The sequence below is a fragment of the Pseudophryne corroboree genome, chromosome 4, assembly GCF_028390025.1.
Source record: "Pseudophryne corroboree isolate aPseCor3 chromosome 4, aPseCor3.hap2, whole genome shotgun sequence".
In the NCBI taxonomy this organism is placed as follows: Eukaryota; Metazoa; Chordata; class Amphibia; order Anura; family Myobatrachidae; genus Pseudophryne; species Pseudophryne corroboree.
This window is the reverse complement of record NC_086447.1, coordinates 60,467,656-60,482,463: the sequence shown is the minus strand read 5'-3', so window position 1 is coordinate 60,482,463 and position 14,808 is coordinate 60,467,656. Positions and strand designations below refer to the sequence as shown.

The following is a 14,808-nucleotide window of genomic DNA, read 5'->3' as shown; positions in this document are numbered from 1 at the left end:
GGGGACGCTGTCTGCCGTAATGTGTAAAAAAAGGGAAACTGCTGTAATGTGTAAAAAAGGGGACGCTGTCTGCCGTAATGTGTAAAAAAAGGGAAACTGTCTGCTGTAATGTGTAAAAAGGGGGCGCTGTCTGCTGTAATGTGCAAAAAGGAGACGTTGTCTGACGTAATGTGTAAAAAGGGGACTCTGTCTGCCGTAATGTGTAAAAAGGAGACACTGTCTGCCGTAATGTGTAAAAAGGGGACGCTGTGTGCTGTAATGTGTAAAAAGGAGACGCTGTCTGCCGTAATGTGTAAAAAGGGGAATCTGTCTGCTGTAATGTGTAATAAGGGGACTCTGTCTGTTGTAATGTGTAATAAGGGGACTCTGTCTGCCTTAATGTGTAAAAAGGGGACGCTGTCTGCCGTAATGTGTAAAAAGGAGACGCTGTCTGCCGTAATGTGTAAAAAGGGGACGCTGTCTGCTGTAATGTGTAAAAAGGAGACACTGGGGTAAATTTACTAACATTCGTATTTTCCCGTTTCAGGTCAAAGTTCAATCACGAATGACATCGAAAGTGTAAAACTGCAACTTTTTGAATTTGTTACGACGGATTTACTAAGCTGCCGTATTCGGGTTTTTCTTTTGTTCCGATGTCGATGTCATTCGTGTTTTTTTTTTTATTTTCACGGCAGTGATTAGCAAAACACTGCCGACTTTTTTACAATGAATCTCGGCCGGATCTGTGTGATCCGTGCTGGGGTTCATTTTTTTTTTAAAATTAAACACTGTAAAATCCAAAAAAAAAATTGCGTGGGGTCCCCCCTCCTAAGCATAACCAGCCTCGGGCTCTTTGAGCCGATCCTGGTTGCAGAAATATGGGGAAAAAATTGACAGGGGTTCCCCCATATTTAAGCAACCAGCATCGGGCTCTGCGCCTGGTCCTGGTTCCAAAAATACGGGGGACAAAAAGAGTAGGGGTCCCCCGTATTTTTAAAACCAGCACCGGGCTCCACTAGCTGGACAGATAATGCCACAGCCGGGGGTCACTTTGATATAGTGCCCTGCGGCCGTGGCATCAAAAATCCAACTAGTCACCCCTGGCCGGGGTACCCTGGGGGAGTGGGGACCCCTTCAATCAAGGGGTCCCCCCCCCAGCCACCCAAGGGCCAGGGGTGAAGCCCGAGGCTGTCCCCCCCCCATCCAATGGGCTGCGGATGGGGAGGCTGATAGCCTTTTGTGATAATGAAAAGATATTGTTTTTAGTAGCAGTACTACAAGGCCCAGCAAGCCTCCCCCGCATGCTGGTACTTGGAGAACCACAAGTACCAGCATGCGACGGAAAAACGGGCCCGCTGGTACCTGTAGTACTACTACTAAAAAAATACCCAAAAAAAGACAAGACACACACACCGTGAAAGTAAAGATTTATTACATACATGCACACAAACATACATACATACTTACCTTATGGCCCTCATTCCGAGTTGTTCGCTCGGTATTTTTCATCGCATCGCAGTGAAAATCCGCTTAGTACGCATGCGCAATGTTCGCACTGCGACTGCGCCAAGTAACTTTACTATGAAGAAAGTATTTTTACTCACGGCTTTTTCTTCGCTCCGGCGATCGTAATGTGATTGACAGGAAATGGGTGTTACTGGGCGGAAACACGGCGTTTCAGGGGCGTGTGGCAGAAAACGCTACCGTTTCCGGAAAAAACGCAGGAGTGGCCGGGGAAACGGTGGGAGTGCCTGGGCGAACGCTGGGTGTGTTTGTGACGTCAACCAGGAACGACAAGCACTGAACTGATCGCACAGGCAGAGTAAGTCTGGAGCTACTCAGAAACTGCTAAGTAGTTAGTAATCGCAATATTGCGAATACATCGGTCGCAATTTTAAGAAGCTAAGATTCACTCCCAGTAGGCGGCGGCTTAGCGTGTGTAACTCTGCTAAATTCGCCTTGCGACCGATCAACTCGGAATGAGGGCCCATGTTCACACGCAGGTCGGTCCTCTTCTCCAGTAGAATCCAAGGGGTACCTGTTGAATAAATTCTACTCACCAGATCGCGGGTCCCAGGGTCCTCGGGGCATCCATTTGTAATCCACGTACTTGCATAAAATAAGAAAACGGAAAGCCGAGCCACGAACTGAAAGGGGCCCCATGTTTTCACATGGGACTCCTTTCCCCGAATGCCAGAAACCCACTCTGACTGATGTCTAAGTGGGTTTCTTCAGCCAATCAGGTAGCGCCACGTTGTAGCACTCTCCTGATCGGCTGTGTGCTCCTGTACTGTCTGACAGGCGGCACACGGCAGTGTTACAATGTAGCGCCTATGCGCTCCATTGTAACCAATGGTGGGAACTTTCTGCCCTGCGGTTGACCTAAAGTGACGTCACACATTACGGCAGCCAGCGTCCCCTTTTTACACATTACGGCAGACAGCGTCCCCTTTTTAAACATTACGGCAGACAGCGTCCCCTTTTTTACACATTACAGCAGACAGTTCCCCCTTTTTTACACATTAAGGCAGATAGCGTCCCCTTTTTACACATTACGGCAGACAGCGTCCCCTTTTTTACACATTACGACAGACAGCGTCCCCCTTATTACACAGTACGGCAAACAGCGTCCCCTTTTTACACATTAAGGCAGACAGCGTCCCTGTTTACACATTACAGCGTCCCCTTATTACACATTATGACAGACAGCGTCCCTTTTTACACATTACAGCAGACAGCGTCCCCCTTATTACACAGTACGGCAGATAGCGTCCCCTTTTTACACATTAAGGCAGACAGCGTCCCTTTTTACACATTACAGCAGACAGCGTCCCCTTATTACACATTACGGCAGACAGAGTCCCCTTATTACACATTACAGCAGACAGCGTCCCCCTTTTTACACATTACAGCAGACAGCGTCCCCTTTTTTACACATTACAGCAGATAGTCCCCCCTTTTTTACACATTAAGGCAGACAGTGTCCCCTTTTTACACATTAAGGCAGACAGCGTCCCCTTTTTTACACATTACAGCAGACAGTTTCCCTTTTTTTACACATTACTTCAGACAGCGTCCCTTTTTACACATTACAGCAGACAGCGTCCCCCTTATTACACAGTATGGCAGACAGCGTCCCCTTTTTACACATTACAGCAGAGTCCCCTTATTACACATTACAGCAGACAGAGTCTTCTTATTACACATTACGGCAGACAGCGTCCCCTTATTACACATTACAGCAGACAGATTCCCCTTTTTACACATTACAGCAGACAGTGTCTCCTTTTTACACATTACAGCAGACAGCGTCCCCTTTTTACACATTACGGCAGACAGCGTCCCCTTTTTACACATTACGGCAGACAGCGTCCCCTTTTTACACATTAAGTCAGACAGCGTCTCCTTTTTACACATTACAGCACACAGCGTCCCCTTTTTACACATTACGGCAGACAGTGTCTCCTTTTTACACATTACGGCAGACAGAGTCCCCTTTTTACACATTACGGGAGACAGCGTCTCCTTTTTGCACATTACAGCAGACAGCGCCCCCTTTTTACACATTACAGCAGACAGTTTTCCTTTTTTTACACATTACGGCAGACAGCGTCCCCTTTTTTACACATTACAGCAGTTTCCCTTTTTTTACACATTACGGCAGACAGCGTCCCTTTTTACACATTACAGCAGACAGCGTCCCCCTTATTACACATTATGGCAGACAGCGTCCCCTTTTTACACATTACGGCAGACAGCGTCCCCCTTTTTTACACATTACGGCAGACAGCGCTCCCTTTTTACACATTACGGCAGCCAGCGTCCCCTTTTTACACATTACAGCAGACAGCGTCCCCTTTTTACACATTACAGCAGACAGCGTCCCCTTTTTACACATTACAACAGAGTCCCCTTATTACACATTACGGCAGACAGAGTCCCCTTATTACACATTACAGCAGACAGATTCCCCTTTTTACACATTACAGCAGACAGTGTCTCCTTTTTACACATTACATCAGACAGCGTCCCCTTTTTACACATTACGGCAGACAGCGTCTCCTTTTTACACATTATGGCAGACAGCGTCCCCTTTTTACACATTAAGGCAGACAGCGTCCCTTTTTACACATTACAGCAGACAGAGTCCCCTTATTACACATTACAGCAGACAGTGGGGTAAATATACTAAGGTCCCGATTTTGACCGAGATGCCGTTTTTTCATCAAAGTGTCATCTCGGTAATTTACTAAGCAATAATCACGGCAGTGATGAGGGCATTCGTAATTTTTTGCAAGTCCAAGAAAAAAATTACGACTGAATACACCATCGGTCAAAACGCGGCTGTTTAAGTATGAATCTCGGTCATTTACTAAGAAGTGCAAAGCAAAAAACAAACAAACACTGCCGTGAAAAATTACAACTCGTAAAAAAGTGCTTTAAAAAAACAGACCTGCTTTTTTTTTTCGTGATTGGATAGGCATGCACGGATCCATGAGATCCGTGCATGTATATCAGTGGGAAGGGGTGGGAAAGTGGTTATTTTCTTTAAAAAAATTGCGTGAGGTCCCCCCTCCTAAGCATAACCAGCCTCGGGCTCTTTGAGCCGATCCTGGTTGCAGAAATATGGGGAAAAAATTGACAGGGGTTCCCCCATATTTAAGCAACCAGCATCAGGCTCTGCGCCTACTACAGGTACCAGCGGGCCCGTTTTTCCGTCGCATGCTGGTACTTGTGGTTCTCCAAGTACCAGCATGCGGGGGAGGCTTGCTGGGCCTTGTAGTACTGCTACTAAAAACAATATCTTTTCATTATCACAAAAGGCTATCAGCCTCCCCATCCGCAGCCCATTGGATGGGGGGGGACAGCCTCGGGCTTCACCCCTGGCCCTTGGGTGGCTGGGGGGGGGGGGACCCCTTGATTGAAGGGGTCCCCACTCCCCCAGGGTACCCCGGCCAGGGGTGACTAGTTGGATTTTTGATGCCACGGCCGCAGGGCACTATATCAAAGTGACCCCCGGCTGTGGCATTATCTGTCCAGCTAGTGGAGCCCGGTGCTGGTTTTAAAAATACGGGGGACCCCTACTCTTTTTGTCCCCCGTATTTTTGGAACCAGGACCAGGCGCAGAGCCCGATGCTGGTTGCTTAAATATGGGGGAACCCCTGTCAATTTTTTCCCCATATTTCTGCAACCAGGATCGGCTCAAAGAGCCCGAGGCTGGTTATGCTTAGGAGGGGGGACCTCACGCAATTTTTTTTAAGAAAATAACCACTTTCCCACCCCTTCCCACTGATATACATGCACGGATCTCATGGATCCGTGCATGCCTATCCAATCACGAAAAAAAAAAACAGGTCTGTTTTTTTAAAGCACTTTTTTACGAGTTGTAATTTTTCACGGCAGTGTTTGTTTGTTTTTTGCTTTGCACTTCTTAGTAAATGACCGAGATTCATACTTAAACAGCCGCGTTTTGACCGATGGTGTATTCATTCGTAATTTTTTTCTTGGACTTGCAAAAAATTACGAATGCCCTCATCACTGCCGTGATTATTGCTTAGTAAATTACCGAGATGACACTTTGATGAAAAAACGGCATCTCGGTCAAAATCGGGACCTTAGTATATTTACCCCACTGTCTGCTGTAATGTGTAAAAAGGGGAATCTATCTGCTGTAATGTGTAATAAGGGGACGCAGTCTGCCGTAATGTGTAATAAGAAGACTCTGTCTGTTGTAATGTGTAATAAGGGGACTCTGTCTGCTGTAATGTGTAAAAAGGGACGCTGTCTGCCTTAATGTGTAAAAAGGGGACGCTGTCTGCCATAATGTGTAAAAAGGAGACGCTGTCTGCCGTAATGTGTAAAAAGGGGACGCTGTCTGATGTAATGTGTAAAAAGGAGACACTGTCTGCTGTAATGTGTAAAAAGGGGAATCTGTCTGCTGTAATGTGTAATAAGGGGACTCTGTCTGCCGTAATGTGTAATAAGGGGACTCTGTTGTAATGTGTAAAAAGGGGACGCTGTCTGCTGTAATGTGTAAAAAGGGGACGCTGTCTGCTGTAATGTGTAAAAAGGGGACGCTGGCTGCCGTAATGTGTAAAAAGGGAGCGCTGTCTGCCGTAATGTGTAAAAAAGGGGGACGCTGTCTGCCGTAATGTGTAAAAAGGGGACGCTGTCTGCCGTAATGTGTAATAAGGGGGACGCTGTCTGCTGTAATGTGTAAAAAGGGACGCTGTCTGCCGTAATGTGTAAAAAAAAGGGAAACTGCTGTAATGTGTAAAAAAGGGGACGCTGTCTGCCGTAATGTGTAAAAAAAGGAAAACTGTCTGCTGTAATGTGTAAAAAGGGGGCGCTGTCTGCTGTAATGTGCAAAAAGGAGACGCTGTCTCCCGTAATGTGTAAAAAGGGGACTCTGTCTGCCGTAATGTGTAAAAAGGAGACACTGTCTGCCGTAATGTGTAAAAAGGGGACGCTGTGTGCTGTAATGTGTAAAAAGGAGACGCTGTCTGACTTAATGTGTAAAAAGGGGACGCTGTCTGCCGTAATGTGTAAAAAGGGGACGCTGTCTGCCGTAATGTGTAAAAAGGGGACGCTGTCTGCTGTAATGTGTAAAAAGGAGACACTGTCTGCTGTAATGTGTAAAAAGGGGAATCTGTCTGCTGTAATGTGTAATAAGGGGACGCTGTCTGCCGTAATGTGTAATAAGAAGACTCTGTCTGCTGTAATGTGTAATAAGGGGACTCTGCTGTAATGTGTAAAAAGGGACGCTGTCTGCCTTAATGTGTAAAAAGGGGACGCTGTCTGCCATACTGTGTAATAAGGGGGACGCTGTCTGCTGTAATGTGTAAAAAGGGACGCTGTCTGAAGTAATGTGTAAAAAAAGGGAAACTGTCTGCTGTAATGTGTAAAAAAGGGGACGCTGTCTGCCTTAATGTGTAAAAAGGGGACACTGTCTGCCTTAATGTGTAAAAAAGGGGGGACTATCTGCTGTAATGTGTAAAAAAGGGGACGCTGTCTGCTGTAATGTGTAAAAAGGCGAATCTGTCTGCTGTATTGTGTAATAAGGGGACGCTGTCTGCTGTAACGTGTAATAAGGGGGACGCTGTCTGCCGTAATGTGTAATAAGGGGACGCTGTCTGCTGTAATGTGTAAAAAGGGACGCTGTCTGCCTTAATGTGTAAAAAGGGGACGCTATCTGCCGTACTGTGTAATAAGGGGGACGCTGTCTGCTGTAATGTGTAAAAAGGGACGCTGTCTGTCATAATGTGTAATAAGGGGACGCTGTAATGTGTAAACAGGGACGCTGTCTGCCTTAATGTGTAAAAAGGGGACGCTGTTTGCCGTACTGTGTAATAAGGGGGACGCTGTCTGTCGTAATGTGTAAAAAAGGGAAACTGTCTGCTGTAATGTGTAAAAAAGGGGACGCTGTCTGCCGTAATGTGTAAAAAGGGGACGCTATCTGCCTTAATGTGTAAAAAAGGGGGAACTGTCTGCTGTAATGTGTAAAAAAGGGGACGCTGTCTGCCGTAATGTTTAAAAAGGGGACGCTGTCTGCCGTAATGTGTAAAAAGGGGACGCTGGCTGCCGTAATGTGTAAAAAGGGGGCGCTGTCTGCCGTAATGTGTAAAAAAGGGGGATGCTGTCTGCCGTAATGTGTAAAAAGGGGACGCTGTCTGCCGTAATGTGTAAAAAGGGGGCGCTGTCTGCCGTAATGTGTAAAAAAGGGGGACGCTGTCTGCCGTAATGTGTAAAAAGGGGAATCTGTCCGCCGTAATGTGTAAAAGAGGCTCTACATGGTGTAGCGGTGCTACTGTGCGGCGTAATTTGAATAATGGAGACTACTGTGCACTGTAGTATGAATTGGTATTATTTTGTGGCCACGCCCCTATATTTTTTTGCGCGCGCCTACTGTGCGCACTGCCCCTGTTTTACTTGGGGGGGGGGGGTCTCCGATGCCGTTTCTTGCACTCAGCGCTAAAATGTCTAGCACCGTTGCTAGGTATCCATTTCCCTGGCCCTGAGCAGATCCCCCTCACCAGATCCTCTCCAAGGGTGATAGGGTGGACTTGGATGGGATGGGGGGGGGGGAGCCCGAAGCATTTTGTCGCACCTGGGCCCACCGCTCGCTAGTTCCGCCACTGCACCCTGCGTTGCCTTCTGTGAGTTGGGTTCTGTGTGAACTTCTACCGTCCTGATGCCGGACCACGTAACAGAGGAGGATGAATGGATAACATTGCAGTCCCAGCTCAGTTTATTATTATTTGCAAATGCAGTGAGAGGGCTAAGCAGAACGATTGTGCTAATCTCTACTTGTGGGCTGCAGCCCTGAGAGCGAAACTTCGATTTTCCCAGCCGTACGGTACATACGTTGTGATCAGGATTCAATTACACAGTCACCGCTCCCTGTAGACACGAGGCACAAAGCCCCGTGTAATAGTCTGCTGGCACGCAGAGTGGCAGGTGATAATACTTGTTATAACAATGTTCCAGTTACGCCTGCAGTAACATAAATGAAGAATATACAGAATACGGATCTAATTATGAGAGGACATTTGTTCGTTTTGCCGGGTGATAAAAATAATAAATACCATCAGCCTCAGCGTTTTCCTTCCATATGTGATGGTTCTATCTAATCATCGCACGTACTGACGTTTCCTTACAAAGGGCAGGATTCAGAGGTGGACGCAGAATGGATGTTTGCGCAGTTGAGTGATTTTTCTAGCAAGCCTGTACTGCGCGTGTACGAACCATAGTGTGTGATGGTGTATTACTGGATCTTAGTGGAAGGTGACCTAAAGTCTCCACAACTATAGGAGGTTTCATGGGTGTGTTATGGGAGCAGGGGCCGATTGGGCCACCAGGAAGCTGAGAAAGTACCTGCTGGGTCGATCTCATTCTCCCCTCTGCTGGGCTCAATCATATGTCTCCCGGGCTGCTGTTGCGCTTTCGGGATTTGCGTTCCACTGTGGAACACAAGCCAGAAGCTGTCATCTGCTCCAGTTAGTGAACACTTCGAGGTGCTATTAGTCGGAAGCAGCGGCGTAGCGTTGGAGGGACTGGTTCCAGTGGGGGCCAATAGGCTAACCAGCTGGGTGACATACGATATCCCCGTGCTTTGGGTGCTGGCTGTCAATATACCAACAGCGGCATCCCAGAGTTTAATTCCCAACAATGGCTAATAAAATAAACTAACCCTAATCTCCAAACCCCCTAACCCTAACCCACCTCCCCAGCAGCCTGATCCTAAACCCCCCTCCTCTCAGTCTAACCCTAACCCTTCCTGGGGCTGCCTAACCCTTCCCCTTTCCACAGCCTTAATCCAACGCCCCACAGCCGAAACCTAACTTCCCCCACCCCACAGCTTAGCTCTTTAAAGTCCCGGCAGTCCTTTGTTCGGGATCCCGGTGCCAGCATTTGGATCCATGTAAGGATCCCGGCATTCTGAATCCCGACGCTGCTCGGAATGCCGACGCCGGGATCCTGACCGCATCCCAACCAGCCCTCCCCATCTGGGATATACAGTACTCAAAGTACTTACCCTAACCAATGCCGTTGCCTCTGAAACATACCCATAGCCTGCCCTTCCCCCCGGCCTCCAGAACAAACCCTACCCACACGGCCTCCGGAACAAAATCCTACCCCCCGGTCCCAGGGACATACACTACCCACCCTACCATGCACCTCCAGTCCCACTGTCCTAAACTAGTCCTAACCCAAGGGACACACACTTCACCCCCTACTCCATAGCTCCCTAGACACTGTACCCTCCCAACCCATACCCCCAACCCCAGGGACATACACCGCTTGTCCTACCCCTGAGCCCTAGGAACATTCGCTGTCCGCCCTCCCCCAGCCCTACATGCTGGCTATGCCCAGTCCCCAGATGCATTACTTTCCTTGGGGCTAAGGCGCCATAGCTTGGGCCTGCTTGGGGCACTGCAGCTCCTTGCTACACCTCTGGCCAGGAGACCACCCGTGAGCCCTGCAGTGGTGTCCCCTTGGGCCGGATGTGGCCCACAAGGCAACTGGACCCAGCCTGATTTGTCTGCAGCACCTGGCATTGCAGTAATCACATTAAACGGCAGCTGCCCGCAGCTCTTGTGCCAGGAGCTAAATAGCCGGAAACACATCGCTCTCGGGGGGTGCTGCCACGCATGCCAGCAGGTTCTGCAGACAGGACAGTCTTCTGTACGTATGTTATATTTTTTCCTATATGACACACACATGAGAGTTTCCACAGCGCTGAGATTTTTATGTTCAAATACCGTAGAACACTCCTGCACACCAAACTTTCATTGTTACTCTGGTATTAAATTCTATCAATGTTTAGAGAACTTTCTTAATTCCACTGAATATGTTCGGTGGGATGTAATCCGCTTGTATGTATCTCACAAACCAATGTATCCAAATGTCCTATCTCGGAAATTTGGAATATAACCAACACCACGGTACACATTCTTAAAAAAAAAATCTCCTTTGCAATAAGAAACTGTCCCATCCATATTAATCCATGTCACTATAGCCAAATATATCAAGTAACCTGGAATATGTTTAAAAAAGCAAATATTTATTCAAATAAAATCTTCATTAAAATTTTTTTCCAAATGTCAGATATTGACAGTATAATCATTTTTCAGAGCCAGTGATAACAGGTCTTAATTGGGGAGCTCACCAGACTTCTGTCTTTAGGTTACTGAAAACTAAAAAATAATGGCCCTCATTCCGAGTTGTTCGCTCGTTAGTGGTTTTCACAACGGAGCGATTTGTTGCAAACTGCGCATGCGCAATGTTCGCAGTGCGTCTGCACCAAGTAAATTTGCCAAAAAGTTAGGTATTTTACTCACGGCTTAACGAAGAAATTTCTTCGTTCTGGTGATCGGAGTGTGATTTACAGGAAGTGGGTGTTTCTTGGCGGAAACTGCCCGTTTTTATGAGTGTGTGCGGAAAAACGCTGCCGTTTCTGGGGAAAAAACGCGGGAGTGGCTAGAGAAACGGGGGAGTGTCTGCGCGAACGCTGGGTGTGTTTGTGACGTCAAACCAGGAACGAAACTGACTGAACTGATCGCAGTGGCAGAGTAAGTGTGGAGCTACTCAGAAACTGCAAAGAAATTTCTATTCGCAATTATGCAAATCTTTCGTTCGCAATTCTGCAAAGCTAAGATTCACTCCCAGTAGGCGGCGGCTTAGCGTGTGCAAAGCTGCTAAAAGCAGCTAGCGAGTGAACAACTCGGAATGAGGGCCAATGATTGTTATATAAAAGGCATACTAACCTTATTGTTTTCTTTCTTTCTTTCTTTCTTTCTTTCTTTCTTTCTTTCTTTCTTTCTTTCTTTCTTTTTTTCTTTTTCTTTTTTCTTTCTTTTTTTTCTTGTTCTTTCTTTCTTTCTCTTTCTTTCTTTCTTTCTTTCTTTCTTTCTTTCTTTCTTTCTTTCTTTCTTTCTTTCTTTCTTTCTTTCTCTTTCTCTCTCTCTCTCTCTCTCTCTCTGAAAAATATTGACCATTTCTATTTTCTTAATTGAGGGAGATCCCAGTGTTTGTTTATACACTGCAGGCAGTCACAAGTATTATGTATAGTGTATATATTTTCAGAGGGTTAGGCAACCATCCTGAATGCCCTGCGTTCTTTTTCTAGGTAGTTCAGATCAGATACATGTAGGAGATGGTCTTATCTGGAATGGCAACAGGAACAAAGGTGGTGCTTCACATGGGCTGTTAAGTTGCTGTATGCAGCATCAAATAATTTCTGTACACATTTTTCTAGAACAATATTTCTTTATAACCCCTTTACAGGAAATTCATGGGAAAGCTTTAAGAAATGAGGTTAACCTGTTGCCTGTTGTTTGACTATCTTCAGGTGTTTCCTCTGTGGCCTCTCTGATGTCCCTAGCTTGGGTGCTAGCCTCCTATCACAAGCTATTACGGGACTCTCGGGATGACAAGAAGAGCATGAGCTACAGAGGAGCCCTCATCCATCTCTTCTGGCGTCTCTTCACCATATCCTCCCGAGTTATCTCTTTCGCCCTCTTTGCTTCAATCTTCCAGCTCTACTTTGGGATCTTTGTAGTGGTCCACTGGTGCGTCATGGCCTTCTGGATCATTCATGGCGGGACAGACTTCTGTATGTCTAAATGGGAGGAGGTGCTCTTCAACATGGTGGTAGGAATTGTGTACATTTTTTGCTGGTTTAATGTCAAGGAAGGCCGGACTCGATATAGAATGTTTGCTTATTACACTGTTATTCTGACAGAGAATGCTGCCTTGACGATCCTATGGTATTTTTACAGAGATCCTAACACAACTGACTCATTTGCCGTGCCAGCACTGTGTTGTGTTTTTCTTAGCTTCGCTGCCGGGATTGCATTCATGTTCCTGTATTATGGCGTGCTGCATCCCATGGGGCCACGAGCTAAGATGTTTGCCAGCTCCTGTTGCGCCGAGCTGCTCTGGGGCATTCCTTTGCCCCCTGATGTTGAGCCCATGGCACCCCAAACCCCTGGGCACAGGGGGACACAGGCAACGCCCACCAGAGCTGTGGCGGAGCAACAGGACGATCTAGCAGCTGACACATGCTTGCCCGTTTTCCAGGTGAGACCAACGGTGCCATCCACTCCATCCGGACGTTCTTATTACCCAGAAGGGCCCCTCATTAAGATCGACATGCCAAGAAAAAGATACCCAGCATGGGATGCTCATTTTGTAGACAGAAGGTTGAGGAGGACTATCAACATTCTTCAGTACGTCACCCCCACAGCTGTAGGTATAAGATATAGAGATGGTCCTCTTTTGTATGAGCTCCTCCAGTATGAGTCTTCTCTCTAATGCTCCAAGGCCAGAGGAACCTTATTTTTGTTTACGAGAATCAAAGCTCACTAAGAAGTAACACAACGAGAAAGAGCTTGTCCTGAGCTTAATTTATGGTCGCTATATGTATACAAAGATATTCTCTATGTTTTGTAAGTTTAAAACAAAAAAAAAAGACTATTCTTTGGTGTTTTACACAAGAGAAACAGTATTCAAACATCCATGCTACGATCTTGGGTGGAGAGAAGATGTCTCCACTCCGTCTTTTATACATTATACACCAAGTGTAGAGAATTCACGGGACTGGTGCTGATAGAACAAACTAACCTTCAACTGCCTTACGCCCTTTGGTGCTGAGTTTCATTAACTACTGTCACCTCTCTAATGCAAAATCGGTGGTTATTCAGTCAGGAAAGCGATGAAGCCTTTTTTTCTCTTTTTTTCTTTCGTTTTTTTTTCTGACTACTTTTATGAGGTCAAGGTGTGGAGCAAAAGCCAAGGCGCAACACACGGCCAACGTGATGCCTCACACCAGGGACAGGGGGCCCCTCCTCCGCTTCTCTCTTAACCCTTTCACTGCTGGGCCCTCCCCCGCCACAGTAAATTGGTTAAGGCGGAACGGGGACCTCGGGCAAGAGCTATGTGGGGGTCAGGCGTATTCTGCTTGCACTGAATTCACATAGTAATACCATTTTTACTTCCAAGAAAAAAAGAAAAGAAAAAAAGAATCAATAAACAACCGTTAACCTTCGGTCAAACACCAAAAAAACAAACAAAAAATAAAACAGTTAACACTTTTACACACGAGTCAGAAATTCAGTAATAATCAAACTCAGCATGGTAGCAAAAAGATTGAAGACAATTTAAAGGCACAATACTTGGTTGGTGACTGCAAAATTAAAAAACAAACAAACAAAAACATTTTCTTTTATATTTAAGGCTGTGTGGAGAACACGCTGTGTTACAATAACCCACTAAAGTCCTGTTTGTGTCTCATGTTTAATCTGAGCCTTAAGGTAATCTTTAGTGTTAATATTATTATTTTTGGTCTGTCTAACGATAAAAGATCTATATATAGGTTATTTTCCTCTAATCAACAGAGAATCAAACAATTACTGGTGCTTCGTACTTCTTTCAGTTGTGATGGGCTATAAACCCTTTCACATATAACTTGGTGCATTCTAGAACTGCAGTGAAAATCATTCTCCTTTGTACAGTGTGAAAATTACTGAAATGAATAAGACTGCTGCTACATTTTTTTGTTTTCCGTTTACCTGCAGTTCTGTAAGATAATATCTATCTTTCTGTAAAGCTTGACAAACCGTACTGTGTTTTAGGTGATCAAACCGATAATAACTGAGTTTTATAAGTTTTTATTTTATTTTCATTTGGTTTATATTTCTGATGCACAAATCATTCTCGTTGCGGCAGTGCTGGAAAAAAAAATTGGTCAAAAACTAAAAAATTTCGTTTTAAAAAACACCTCAGTATACAATGTTGTATTCTAGAGTATTGCTCCTTTAAACGGCCATTTTGTTTCAGGGCATCTATTCCCACATTCGCTGTACTTGGCAAAAAAATAAAAAATGATATAAATATATATAAATACAAATATATATATATATATAGAGAGAAAAAGAGTATATTTAAGTAAATAATGTTAGTCTTTTCTGTGTGTGCAGTTGAAAGGGTTTATGTTTACTTTTTTGGGGATTTTTCTTGCTGAAAGAGTTGTCCGTGGCTCACACCAATGATGGGCAGCGCTAGGGAGATGTTCCTCATTGTGTGTTTGAAATTATTTTTATAATCGCTGTTATTATTTTTTTTTTACTTTACAGTGTCCTAGTTATTCAACAAATGATGCAAAGAGAAAGCATTTAAACAATATGAGAATAACTACATTATGTTTCCTAAATATATTTAAAAAAAATTGCACATTTTTGTGTTGTTCTTTTCTTTGCAAGGGATTATGGGAATTTATTAGAAAGGGCTGCTTCAAAAAATGTGTAGCCCACATACCAAATAAAACAT

The 14,808-nt window shown here is 45.3% G+C and overlaps 1 protein-coding gene across 1 annotated transcript in view; it reads left to right on the top strand.

Moving 5' to 3' along the window:
- The window catches only part of XKR6 (XK related 6), a 341,964-nt gene extending 329,096 nt beyond the window's left edge, over window positions 1-12,868 (top strand). Inside the window, 1 exon segment of the mRNA XM_063915086.1 lies at window positions 11,831-12,868. Coding sequence (XP_063771156.1) covers window positions 11,831-12,795 — 965 coding nt within the window. The 3' untranslated portion in view covers window positions 12,796-12,868.
- The last annotated feature ends 1,940 nt before the right edge of the window (window positions 12,869-14,808 follow it).